Source organism: Nanorana parkeri, unplaced genomic scaffold (genome assembly GCF_000935625.1).
Source record: "Nanorana parkeri isolate BGI_ZX_2015 unplaced genomic scaffold, ASM93562v1 scaffold44, whole genome shotgun sequence".
NCBI lineage: Eukaryota > Metazoa > Chordata > Amphibia > Anura > Dicroglossidae > Nanorana > Nanorana parkeri.
This window is the reverse complement of record NW_017306312.1, coordinates 2,277,895-2,292,216: the sequence shown is the minus strand read 5'-3', so window position 1 is coordinate 2,292,216 and position 14,322 is coordinate 2,277,895. Positions and strand designations below refer to the sequence as shown.

At 42.2% G+C, this 14,322-nt stretch overlaps 1 protein-coding gene across 1 annotated transcript in view; it reads right to left on the bottom strand.

The window, feature by feature from the left end:
• Nucleotides 1–14,322, bottom strand: part of LOC108800601 (neurabin-1-like) — an 85,053-nt gene that overhangs the window by 43,284 nt on the left and 27,447 nt on the right. Inside the window, exons 2-6 of the mRNA XM_018572584.1 lie at nt 11,713–11,845; nt 10,698–10,818; nt 6,030–6,134; nt 1,636–1,762; nt 263–427 (exon numbers count right to left, since the gene is read on the bottom strand). Of these exons, the coding sequence (XP_018428086.1) occupies nt 263–427; nt 1,636–1,762; nt 6,030–6,134; nt 10,698–10,818; nt 11,713–11,845 (651 nt within the window). The remainder of the gene's footprint in view (nt 1–262; nt 428–1,635; nt 1,763–6,029; nt 6,135–10,697; nt 10,819–11,712; nt 11,846–14,322) is intronic.

The window sequence follows — 14,322 nt, the reverse complement described above, 5'->3', positions numbered from 1 at the left end:
TATATATTGTGGTTTATTGAGACAGATTTTTTGTTTAATTCCCTGTATGACTGACTCCAATACTGTCATTCTGTTACTAGGACCTAGCACCTAACTAAAACAAATAACAACCCAAACACACACAAGACCTCGATGTATGCACCATTTCCTCCCAGAGTCTGCTGCAATTTGCATGACACAAGAATACGGTTGTGTCCTACATAATTGTTACGTCTGCCCATATCATAATGTCATACACAACCATATCCCACATCCTGTGTACCTCTTTAAATTTTAAAGCCATCTGTGATGTGTCCATATCCATATCCAGAGAGAAACTGATGTCGTTTTCTGGCAGCTCGAAAACTTCCACAGAATTGCCATGTGACTGGGACTCTAGATGATCATCGTCGTCGTCATCATCCTCCTCATCTTCAAAATCTTCTTCCTGCAAACAAGATAAATATATATGCGACACACAGATACAAGTATGGAAAAGAGTTGAGACAGTGAGTTGACAATTTACAGCCGTCCTGACAAATATGAACACCGTCATTGCTGACTCGGAGTGTATTGTCACTGAAATTCCGTTTCCTTTAGTTTTGGTCCTGGACATATACACAAAAACCCTTGCACAACAGCTTATTGCAATAACATGCATTCTAAAACATAACATGTAAGCAGCCATCTGAAGGCATATATATTACAGAAGAATAGGTTTTATCTGAAGACCTCTTAAAGCTGAGAGATGAGCAAATATTGTACACAATACAAGAGGCATGTGTATTTAGTCTTGAATTTTGCTGTACTTTGTATATTTCCTCCAGATCTGTACACGAATCCAGCATGAAATTGTGCCTCTGTCCATACTTCCTCTGTGCTGAAGCTTCCAGGTATTACATGAGAATTATGGGGAGAGTGAAATACTCACCCCAATAGTTAAGAGCCGATGTGTGACACTGAAGCTGTCACACCTCGGCACTATAGATCGAGAACCAAGTGATCACATACCGCTATACGATTGCTAGAGGCAAAACAAGCCGTCAGACAGCTGGGTGGATCCCGACAATACTGTCGGGATCCGTCCCGGCTGCAGCGCCACCTTCTATGACCCTAAAGAAAACTATGGCCAAAAAAGGTTTGGCTATAGTGCTCTTTTAAGACCAACTCTCTCCTTGAGCAGAGTGACTGGTCTTGTATACACCCCCTCCTGTAGCATTCTGCAGGCAGCCTTTAGTGTGTTTTTTTTTATTTCCCAGATTCTCTGTCTGCACAGGTTATGTACATTATTGATGATGTCACTGCTTCTTGTACAAGGTAACGTCTAGGTTAGCAAAGGAATTTGGTTCATGCAACATAAAAATTTTAGCTATGTTCGGGAGTTCAGCTAGTGATATTAGATGGTGAATATTCAAACACCCAACAAATTGGCTGCTTTTTCTGGTCTAAAACACCAAGTTATATTATAAACAGGAAAAAATGCGCATACAGTTAGTACATCTGTCAGCTAGAATTGCTAAAGTGGCAACATGGCTAGGAAAGCATTTTTGTTGGGAAAGGTCAGCGATGGTGACGTCCATACTTCCTCAGTACAGGGCTCCTCTAAGTAAATGACAATGGTGTACTTTAAAGACCTACATAAGTCATTGCCATTACCTGCCCAGTGCTGCCCTCAGAGTAGTGCTGCTCGTACATCTGCTGACATCTCTCCTGCTCCAGAGTCTCACTGATAAGACGTGCCACCTCACTTTGTGTTCCTGGTTTCTCTCTCCCAATAAGAAATCTAAGGTGGGAAAAGTAAAAACAAGAAATGAAAGCAAGGCATGTGTTATCATGCGACAGATTTATAAATACGAGCTTCAACCAGAACAAAATATACATAATACATTAGGCAATTTTTAATGAGCATATTTAAAATGTTTTATTTAAAAGTAAAATTTGTCATGTACACAGAAAAGTACAAAATTCATTACTGGTAAATCACAGTGTCTATTTACAACTCCGTTCCTTTGTGCCTGGGGAGAGCCCAGGAAACAAGGCAAAGGTAGAACATGGGCAATGAACCCTGCCCCATCCTAGTACTGTCAAATGCCAGAACCTTAGTGGCCACCAGAGGCTCAGATACTTTAGAACTGAATGATAGGTGGACATAGCCTTAGGAAAGGCTGGAGAGTGAAGGCCATGTGTACAGCCTAGCACTAGGATGCAGGGTCCTGCCCTTGTACAAGAGGGCACGGTAGAAGTTTCCGATGCATCTGTACTGGGTGTTACCATCATATGTACAATAATTGTGTAAAACCTATATTGTTCTCAAGCTTTGGGATCAAAAAGCTGATCTCGGTTAGGATTCATGTAAACCACCTCAGGGCACTGTATCCGATACTGGTATGCGTGCCTAGACATGATGGTATAAACATGAGGTCAGACAGTTGACAGGGCAATGATTGCCAGTCCTCAGGGCACTTCTCATCTGTGACTCGTACCTCCAGGAACCACCCTCCTCAGATAAAAGGAAGTGAAGTTAAATGAGGAAGGTGGGTGGTATAAATCTTTCACAGGTAAAGCTGGCTATACACAGATATTTTCTTTCTTCAACCTGCAGGTTAAATGAAGAAAATATTACAGAATCCTCCATCAACACTCGCAAGCGTTGATCGAGGAAGCTCCCACTGTTTCCATTCTATTATGACCCTGTCCGCTGTCAGAATACCCAAACAGCAGCTCATTTGGCTCAGTTTGTTCGAAGATTTTCCGACTGGCTCCTTCGATTAGCTAATCGAGGGATGCCGCTGGAAAGTGTGCAGACAGCGGCACCCACTGTGCAATTACATCCGGTTATTCAAGAACCAGCCGAAATTCTTATAGTGTATGCCCAGCTTAAGTCTCCCCAACTCTAATCATTTGACTATGAATAAGTCTGATTCTTGCATAAGCCAAAAGAGGTCAGGTTCTCTTAAAAAAAAAAATAGCACAATAAAAAGGTACTACAAATGCTGGCAGATTAGGACTCTCACCAGTGATATATTTTACCTGTCTGAGCAACTATAAGGCCACCCACTATGAGGGGAGGAAATATTCTAGTTACAAAAAGATTAATGACAGCTGCTTGGATTATATTGAACATTGCTCGGACTTATATTGAATAAAAGATCCATTTTATGAATAAAAAGGAAAGAATCAGAAGATTTGGATGGAACAGTTTGGAAATATCTGAATTACTTTGGTGGAGAGATCGCTACATCTGAACTCCAAGCCTCATCCACCTGGTATGGTCATTAAAAGTAGAGGGGGAAGAATCTCACTTTGTGCTCGAATTTCCATTTAAACCTAAAGTCAGGACCTGTTGTGCCTGCTCTCATTCAGACTACATTCAGAAAAGTAAAAATAGCTTACAAATACTTAAAAGGTAGCCAGAGTGACATGTCCGTGATTTTCCACTACTTCCCCATATCATCACTGCCCAGTAAAAGAAAATGAGAGGCATATGCCCTGACTGGCTGCTGAGATGGAGAGCCAGTTGATGCATCGTTCTCTCTAAATACCCTATCCTGGGCCTTCCTATACTTATACAAGAAGGAAGAACAATTTTATTTTAGCCAAGGATGTTGGCAAAATAATTACTATTTTAGGCCTATTTCCAAGTAATGCCCTGCCCCAGCCCTCCTCTTACTGTGAGCGGTGTACTGTCTCTTTAAATGAGGCACAAGTCTTCCTATATAAAAAGTAGAAGTACTAGGTTATTAGCAAATATTTTGGCCATGTTAGGAAGGAAGACATTGTATTAGAAAGGAATATGGACAAAGCAGGTTAAAGTGGGCAGAAGGCAGAATCCACAGAGTTTGAACCAAGTGGGCAGAAGCGGTTTAGACACAGCACACAGACAGTGAACAAATACAGACAGACAAACAGTGCATAAAAATGAACAGAAGCTGGTGTGGACAGGATGGGTAGAGAGGAACTAAACAGAAGCACGGACATCTGGCCAAAGAATGTATCTGCAAACAGCACGTCCCCGGACTGCAAACACTGTCCAGCCCCACAAAGGTCACTTCAGTGGAAAATAGGTCACATCTGCATCAGACCTCCATATATTTTAATGACATTAAATGGTAATGAATACCTGCCTGGATATCAGAATCAATTTGCATTAGATTTAAAAATAAATCTTTTTATAATTATTTGCTATAAACCAAAATGATTTATAGAAGTTCTGATTAAAGTCACTTTCAGCAATATTTGTAGTTCCGAAATGCGGTGTGAAATAGGCGATGCTCAGGGGGGGGTCAGAAAGTCGTAGCACATGAGGACTGAACGGAATAGGTTTGAGAACTGCTGCCCAAAATCACTGCATGCAATTTGAGCCCACAGAGAAATACAATCATTCGCAAGCTGGGACTGCCTACATAGTCCAGCCTTTATTCTACCTTGGCAAGCTTACAACTGACCATTCACCAGGCACATTTCATCTGAGGACTATTAAGGAATTTTTCTTTCTACATCTAGAAAGCCAAAAGAGCAGGATGCTAACTATGCAGGGTTAAATGTCATGGAACACAAGTCAATTTTGCTCTGCTGTGCCAAGTCGCTTCACTCTAAAATAGATCAAAGAGGTATTACAGTGCAGGTCAAAACAGTTTGTTTTTTGTAATGAATGCAGATAGTGAGGAACATTATACATACCACAGAAAATACATTAGATCTCCAGCATAAAAGGGGTCTGGACTGAGCTCAGATTCCAACTAACATTCCCTAATGTGAGCTGGGGAAAAAAAACCCAACTGTGATCTGCTAGCAAAGGGCAGGATAGTCATTTTCCCTCCAAACAAAACTTTTGCCTCTACAATGAAACGTGCCAATTAGGAACAGATACAGACCTGTGGTTCTTTTAGGCCAGTACTATTATTTATAAAAGACGTTTTAAAGCTTAGCATTACTGACAGGTATGCATTGACCTAGCCCAATTTTGGGGAAAACTAGCATTTGAATGTTAGGTGTGCAGTCAATAAGTAGGGAGCAGTATGTGTATAGTGACAATTGTTCAAGGTTGTTTACTGGATTGCAAATTATTTGCGCTCCTACTGCAAAGAAAAGCGATATGTTAAAGTGTAAAGAAGAAGAAGAAAAAAAGGCCTTGGCCTCACATGCACGTTTTGGAGAGAGCGGTAAGGGTGAGGTTTTTATTCCTATCTTGGTAACTATTCTTGGGGACAGAGAGTGATGACACATTTACAATTTTAAGCAGTCATAACAAGAAAAGGAACACTTGTTCCAGTGACAACTCTCTTAGGATATGTCCATTACTTTGTCTCATAGGATAAGTCCATTACTTTGTCTCATAGGATATGTCCATAACTTTGTCTCATAGGATAAGTCCATTACTTTGGAGAGTGTTATTTTCACTTGCTGTTGTGTGCACAGGATCGGAGTAAGGCCGCCGATCAGCACTGTTTCTGCATGATTTTTAAAAAGGCGGTGTTTCAGAGCTGAAACACAATTTAAAACTCCCAAAGCCATGCTGATCAGCGTGGTTCCATTGAAAGCTGTATGCAAACCGCGCTGAAAAAAAAGAAAAAAGCTCAGGGAGCAAATTGGGGCGGGAGGCGGTTTCGATCGCGCAGACCCGTGTGGTCACATGAATGGTCCCCATAACAATGTATGGGATCATTCATGTCGGCGGATCCGCATGGCCGAACCACCCCACTGTGAACAGGGTTCTAAAAAAGGTAAATCATTGGGATACAGATGCCAAAAACAAAAACAGTGACGTTTTAACCATTCCCTAATATATCCACAATAACAAACACATAAACAACGTTAGGTGGACATATGTAGTTGTTTAGGAAGCACCTCATTTGAAACAATAACTTGTTCTTCTCATTACACGAGAACTCTGTATAAGCATTCTACTTAAAGTCATGAATGTGCAGCATGTCATTACTTATTGACATAGAAAAGCAGCAGCAAGGCCGAGTCTGACCATTATAAATTTACAATCATTTTAAGTTCAGGCATTTTTAGCAGAGAACATTTTAAACAAAGCTTTCACCCACCTGACTGTGCCTTTGGTGTTCTTCAGTACCGTGGCTGCAAAGAGTTGTGTCACTCCAACTAAACTAGTACCATCTACCTCCACAATTTGGTCATTGACTTGAATCCTGGGAACAGGGATAAAAAGACAATGGTATAAAAGTGCAGGGCAAATGGTAAAGATCAACTCATATTCAGGGACCCATCAGAATAAAAAGGTTACAGCCAGCTGACAAAATCTAGAGTGGTTCAGACATTTCAATCATTAACACGGGTTTCATGATTAGGCAATGACAATCAATATTGACTAAGCAAAAACAGAAAAGTAAAAAGCTATGTTGTCCTATGCCGGACAATGTTATAGATGTTCAAAAGGGATTTATAGAAGAACATGGGGACTCAACCTCCTAATGAAAACTTGTATTTTATACCCTCTCTCTCCCCCATCCTTCCCAATATACCAGCTGTTAAAGCCCTAGGTGCCATTCTACTGTGTGCTGAATGGTGTGCCCTTCATAGAACCGTGGCAATGTTTACATCCTCTGCTACAGCTTTCTCTCCTGCTGTCCCATGCCAGCATTTACCATACAAAATAAGGAACCACCTCCAGGGTTAGTTTATTCTTCCTAGAGAATAATTCGCATAGACACAGACATATGTGTGGGGAAGCAGGAAAGTGAACATTGCAAGGGCATTTCAGCAGATAAAACTGTATCCGGGATCCAGAGCATTGGGTATACATTTGAGAAGGAATGTAAGGGAAATGGATTAGGACAAGGTTATAAAATGCAAGCACTGTAAAATTCACAATCCTGCAGCTCCGCTTATTTAACAATTCGCTTTTTGTACTAATAAATCCTTTTATGAGATTCTCACAGACACAAGATGAGGCCACCCTGTCCAGGATAGCACTGAACAGCTGGATGAATGATGGCTGTACTGGAGACAATTCGTAATCCATTATACCTGCTCACAAATTTGAGAAACCCCCCCCCACTATATAGGTTTGTGTTGCCATTTACACAACATTTCTAAAAAGTTTGTTTTAAAAAACACATTTACCTTTTAGATGAGTCTGTCCAGAACGTGTTTGCAAGCTTCTCTGTCCAATTTCAAAGTGACAGGGAACTCTGCTTGTCCCCATAGAAAGACTAGGGACACACTGAGCTTCCTCTAACATACAATTCTAGATTTTTAACCTTCAACTTTAACCTCACAACGAATACCGAGATCTACCAGCACAGCAGTACAAGCAGTTTAGAAGTCCCTTTCAGGAAAGAGGAATATTTAAGCAGCAATCTATATATTTTAAAGTTATGCAATGTGAATAAAAGCAACAAAATAAAGAATAGCTGTTATCCTAATTTGGCTGCAAAAAGTGGAAATACACTTTAAAGCTAAACGAAAGTGCTTTTCAAATGCTACCGCTCCGAAATTGCAAGTTAAAAGTAATGCATGCATACTTGCATAGTGCTTGTTATATCTGAACCCAATCCTCCGTCTCCTGCACTCTTTTCAGACGCATTTTTTAATGCAGTTCTATCAAATGAGAAGGGGGAAACAGAGGATAGACTGGGGCGAGTCACAGGAAACACTGTGCTGTTCAGTGATGGTCTCTGCCCCTTATGCAAATACAGGAGCATGCGGACATACTCAGGGTCCGTTCACACTAGTTGCAGTGCGTTCCGGCCCAATTCTGGCCAGAACACACTGCCTCGCATTGCAGCCGGCCACGCCCTCCGGCCGCAATGCGACTGCCCGCACGGGATCCCAAGGCACATTGTGCCTGTAGTCCGATGCGGTGCGATCAAAATGCTGCAAGCACTATTTTGTTCGCACCAGACCACAGACACAATGTGCCTTGGGAATCGCATTGCGCCTGGAGGGCGTGGCTACAGTGCCATTCACTTTAATGGCCCACCACGCCCCCTCCTGCCCCACTAAAAAGTGAGCCGGCCGCAATGCGAGGCAGCGCGTTCTTGCTGGATCGCACTGCAACTGGGTGTGAACAGGCCCTCAGAGGGAGGTGTTCAAAACCTATATGACCTCTGGCCTGTGCAGTCAAGAACAGCTGAAGCCAACAGTTTATACGGGTTCCCAGGTTCAGGCCTTGCACTAATCTGTATGCTTGCACCAATTTTAACTTGCAATTTTAGAGCATTTATCTTACCTGCGTCCCCGACGCCCTGTTTCCCTGCCACAGCCCTGAGTCAGATCCCTGCACAAACTCTGATTTGGTTAGTGTTGGAGCTTACAAAGGGTTAATGACCTTCTTCCCCTCCCCCACGACAGTGCTCAGGCCTAGCAAAGGGCTGCTCAGCTCTGAGCACTGCATCCTGGGACGGAGGAGAGAAGTCCTGGTCATTTCCCCATATGCAAACCTACCAGGAATCTCCAAGAGCTCAACTGAACAGAGTGGCAGGTGAAGGCCGAGTTAAGTGGGGGTGCCATTGCCCTGAAAAGTTCCTTTAACTACAGAAATTACACAGTCATTATTCATGATCTGCATTATTGCTGCTTGCACATGTATAGAAAAACTATTAGGTTACCAAAATAAGCCAGCACCATATGTGTTTCTTTCAAATTCTTGACATTGGTGACATACTCAACGCACCCTGAAGAAATGCAATGACACATTTCAGTATGCACATTACTGAGCACACTTGAAGCATGTGTTAGGGTGTCTATCATGTACAAAGCATGTCTGGATAAACATTACACATCAGCGACGTCACATACAGCTAGAACCGCATTGCAGAGAATTGTACAACAACTCCCTATGACCTAAACTGACAAACAAATCGCTCACGAACCTGTAAATTCAAACCAAGCATATGATGAAAAAAAATGCATCAGTGATTACATCCACCGAAAACATGTCAAAGCCGGAGATGCAGAGATATCGGCAACTAGATAAAGTGAAATGTGGAGTTGGTTTTTGTAATCCTAATGTAAATACTTACAGTCCATGCAGCTTTTAGATATTCAAAATGTATTTTCTTGCCAACTCATATGGTCTTGAAAAGAAGCGACCCAGTGTCCAGTCTCAGGGTGGCTCCTGTCCCTTGCAGGATCCTATGAAGTCCCGCTGGAATCATCCTTGTGTGTGTGCTCCCAGCATCAGACTACAGCACAAGGTGCATATGGTACCTGTGCCAATACATACAGACCAGGAAACGCCCAAAGACACGCTTCTGCTCTGCCTCCGAAGAAAAATTACTGACAGCGGCTCTGTAGGTAGCGCCATCAATTCAAGAACACAAAAGTATTTTTAAATAACAAATCCGGGTAAAACTTTGATCAACCCTTGCAGTGAGGCTACCACTGTAAGCGCTCATTTTTGACTAGAGTCAAAAATAAAGTTATACCTCACCTAAACCTCCGACTCTTAGACCGGTCAATAGAGCCTCTCTCCCCCTCACCTGTGGAGGTCTAAGGTTCCTCGAGTCATCACGTTCTATACACACTATATATGACATGAGGATGCTGATGGACATACCATAGCTGCAGCCGAGGAGGAAGCACGGTCATGGCCAGACGGCTCAGATAATCAGGCGAGTCAAAAACTGTTACTTTTGACCCTAGGCAAAAATGAGCACTCAAACCTTGAAGTGCGGGGGCAGCCCCATTGCAACAGTTAATACAATTTTTACTAGGAGTTCTTCTTTAACAATATTTATAAAGAATTTGTTTTCTTTCGATTGTTTTTTTGACTTGGAGGAGCAGAGGCGCGTCTTTCATGTGTTGTCCTCTGGACTGCCTGAACATGTCGGCCAAGGCAAAGTCCTCAGCACGAGGGAGCACACATGTGCTAGGCATGAGGGGACATTTAGTCCTGAAGAGTCTGATATGGTTACTAGTAAATTTGCACACTCCCCGACGGGATGTTCAGGAAAGCGCAGCAAAAGGGTAAATGTTTTTAAAATGTGTAATGCGGAACAAACTTTACTTGAATGAGCGCATCATTGATTTGTCTCAAAAAATAGTCTTTGGTTAAACGTCAAGAGTTATAAAAATATTGAAATAAAACATTTCAGGTCTACACTCGGAGCTCCTATTTGCCTGGCTAGCATGCGGACTAGCTGGTCCCAGAATGCAACAAGCATGCTTACCTGTTAAGTATGAGAAAGTCCTCATCTGCAAGCTTATTCCAGGCCAGCAACAAACTGACCAAGACCAAGACAATAAACATGACAACCAGGCAACTAGTATTCGCAGAAAGGTTCTCTCAGAAGGTTACCTTGACGTTTTGGTATAGTCACTCTTTACCCCTTGTCATTCTACATACTGTGCTGGTCATCCAGTAATGTAATGGCAGTCTCACTAACCAGTCGGGACACTAGACAGGAGGACTAGGAGGAACTTTTACTCAGATTTGCATAACCAACCGTGTATACATGAGGTTTTCAGTGAAAATAACCTCAGCACAAACTTTATAATTCAAGCTTGCATGAAACGGTTCAACTGGCCAGCTAGAACTGCCTGCTGGTACCACAGACATGAGATAGCTGTTCAGCTGAGTAAAAAGAAAAGCTTGCCGTACATCTCAACCTATGGCAAGCCCCTTTTCTGGCACCCAGGAGGTCTCACGGCTTTCATGCCTTTACAGATTGAACAAAAAGAAAATATGATCAGAAAACATCTATATTACCAAAGATTAGACAATGTTATAAAGTAAAATGGTTACATACCGTGCATCCCTTTGAGCTGCTCCGCCTTCTGCAATCGTTTTTACAAAGATTCCCAATTTCTCCAAACCTTGATCTGCACCAACCCCCATTCCAATGATACTGATGCCAAGGCCACTGTCGCCTGAGTATACAACACAGAAACAGCCAAAGACATGAGAAGAGTGTCCACTGATCAAACAGTGCCCAAAAAAAAGGGTATAAAGCAATGCAGCAATCTTCCTCTAGGAACTAATGGTTTCATATACTCCAGTCTGAATATCTCACATGGCCATAACACAAACTAGATTCTTTACTTTTATAAAGTATAGCACAGGTTAGAACATGTTGTTAGGTTTTTGCAGCCATCGTTATGCCCACTTGGAAGGATTGCTCTCTTTTGTTGCTCCCAGTGATGGGGTTAACAGGGACGGGAAGTGAAGAAAAGCAAAGACTGCAATAAAAACACATTTTACAGTAGGGAAGGATCAAACCCTCTGTCAGGTTTTTAATACACTGTCGTGCTCAGTGGGACAGGAAGCAAGAGAGATTCTCATCAACAAGTACACAGAGCAAAATAAAAATCTGGTGGATGATCTAACCCTTCTCCAAATATCCAAAAATACAATTATAGAACTCCTCCTGCCCAAATCTGAACTGGGTTGTAAGCAAGGTTTTGAGATTTTCACTTTCCCAGGACCTCACCAGAGGGCCCAGTGATGATGTTACTCCCGTTCATTCTTTTCCATTACCAAAGTAATTGATAACCAGCACACAGACATCTGTGCTGGCCAACAACATGTTCACTATACATTCCACTAACATTGGTAGATCAAATGGACATGCCATACATCAAAAACCGACTGGAAAGTAGCCATCAATGGATTGCTGTGTGTACAGCCATGGATGTACCACACAACAAAGGATGGGCAGTTCCACCTTACAGACAGATTTAGTCACATGCGTGGGATATCTATACCGAACCTGCTTGGCATTGTGCTAAAAGGTAGAATAAGATGTGCATGGCTAGCAATGTTACCTTTTTCAATTTCCACAGGAAAGACATCCATTTTCTCCACCCTCTTCTCCAGTTCATACTCGGCAGATGCTGCCACTGGGTCCACCTCGTCGTTACGTCTATCATAGTCTTCATTGGAAAAGGTGGCGTAAACCTAACAAGACACAATAATGTATACATGAAGAATAAATGCAGCTGGTAGTCTTTGTTTTGGTTTACAGTAGATTGATGCCTAGCTCCGGTATTTAAAGTCACATACAATCCAAGATCAAAAGGTTTGAAAAACAAAATTCCCCTTTTAACGGTTTTCACAAGGTAAAGCAACAGGTTTGCTGCACAGCTTACCCGCTCTGTGGTCATATAGTGTGCAAATTTCAGCTGATTCACGGGAACTGGACACAATTCTAACAGTGGGTGGCCCTGCTGGCCAACACTTGTCGATTACTCAATTGATTTTGATCGAAAGAGCCAAGCAAAGGTTTTTGGCTGAAAAGTGACTGAAGGCAAATCAGCTACAGTCACTGTTCAGGTACTTTGACAGTGGTGGGTGTTGTCAGAATACAGGGGGCTCCTCCGCCCATGTGGTTTAGGACGGAATGGAGGAATCAGTCCATAGGCAAAATGAAAGAATTTTATTAGTGTATGGCCAACTTTAATTTCCATTCCCCCCAAGTCCCTGCGACAGTACTTAGGATTTCCAACTAGCTGCCTGCTCAGGAACAGAGCATTGCAGGCAGAAGCCACAATGCATTGATCTGTTCCTGAGCAGGCAATGCCTGAGCCACAATGCAATGCTTTGTTCCTGAGTCTCCATACAAGGGTTAAGAAATATTTTGCCCAGAGTCCTTCATGTGTTTCTCAGCACGATGGCTAACTAAAGACAAGCATCAGCAGCAGAGGGTGTATGTTATGCAGGGAAATTGTTACTTTGTATTCAATGGGCCAGGTAGCCAGTGCTCCTTAAATATTGCAGCTGGTGCCTAACTTTTGAGGCTCTGTCTTTTTAATGGAGCTGGCTCCTGAAAAAAAACCTGCTGACTCCCAATTTACTTAGTCCACCCCTGAACTATGGTTCATATTTAAAAAAGGAGAAGTTTATAGCACACAGCCTTTTGCCTAGAGAAGTATTAAAAGTAATTACATGTATTTAAAAATGTTACCAGCTCAACTCTGTCTTTATATATCATCATCTTACACAAGTCCTGCTCTGCCCATATGAACAATGTGGAAGGTTGTGCAGTGGGAGCCAGTTTACGTCACATTACAGTATTTTACATCCGACATGTTTCAAAGAACTAAAAGCTGCAAGGAGAGATGTTTAGGCAGTGTATGGGAGGAAGGAGTCTCCAGCCCGGCTGAGACACAGGCCAATGAAAAGACACGATACAGGAAGCCAAGACCCTCCCACAGGAAATGGTGGTGGCCACTCAGTTGGCCATGTAGTGTTGCAGAGGTATGAGAGTCCCATGACAGGCTTTTACGATTCACAAATACTTTTAGGAGGAATTTGAATATAAAATTGGAGAGAAAGTCAGACACTCAAGTTTATACTTTGAAGAAATAAAAAAATAAAAAAAGAGAAGAGGGCTCCTCCAACACCCGAGCGGCTGTCCGCGCGTATTCGGCTGTACGGAAATGTGCGGTGCCGCTCTAAAACAGAGAATTCAATGCACTTTAAAGTGCATCGTTCAGACCATCGCAGTCTTCCACGCAGAAAATCGTGCGGGAAACGCAAAACGATATATATGTGAATGGAGCCTTAAACTATTTGTTGATAGAGCAATTGATCAAATAAGTGCACAATAAAAATGGCAGACAGCATCCGTCAATTACATCATCCACCATAATTGTCTGTACAGCACATTTATTTATATCGCACCAACAATTTACATACAGACCATTCACATCATCCCTGCCCTCAAGGAGCTTACAATCTAAGGTCCCCATCTCACATGCATATAGAGCCAATTTAGAACCCGGAGTGATAAATACAGAACACACATGTACCCCACAGAAGAAACAAAAATTGTAAAACAGAAGGAGTTCCAACTTTGCTTATACCAGTGTTCCAATTTTGAGTTTGTCTTTAAAACTCAGTTGAAGATAGTTTCTAGATACGTAGCGGGAAGCGGGTAAAAGAGCGCACACAGGGGCACGCAGCATCTAACAATTCTGGAAATTTAGGACACCAGCGGCAGAGCCCTAGTCTGCAAGAGTGAACGCTGGCATCGCTACACACCAGACAGGAAATTCCTTTTTAATTATCAGTCTGATTTTGGTTTGGTTCAGTATTTCTTCTTTCCAAGGACAGAGATGCTTTAAGTGGGAATTTAGTACTGACGGCTTTCAAGGCTCTAGAAGCACAGTGACAAAAAAACTGAAGAAAACTAATGAGGATGTCCTGGAACCTATTGAGAATTTACTAGGACAGGAGTAGGTAACCAGCTGTGGTGAAGCTACATATCCCATGAAGCATTGCAAGACTGACAGCCACAGGCATGATGGGATTTGCCAAGGTTGCCTACCCCTGTCCTAGGGTGATATAGAAAATTCAGGTTTGCTTTAAAACAGACAAAAAAAAGACAGACAAAAAAAAAAAAAAAACAACAAGCATGAAAACCCCAACTATTA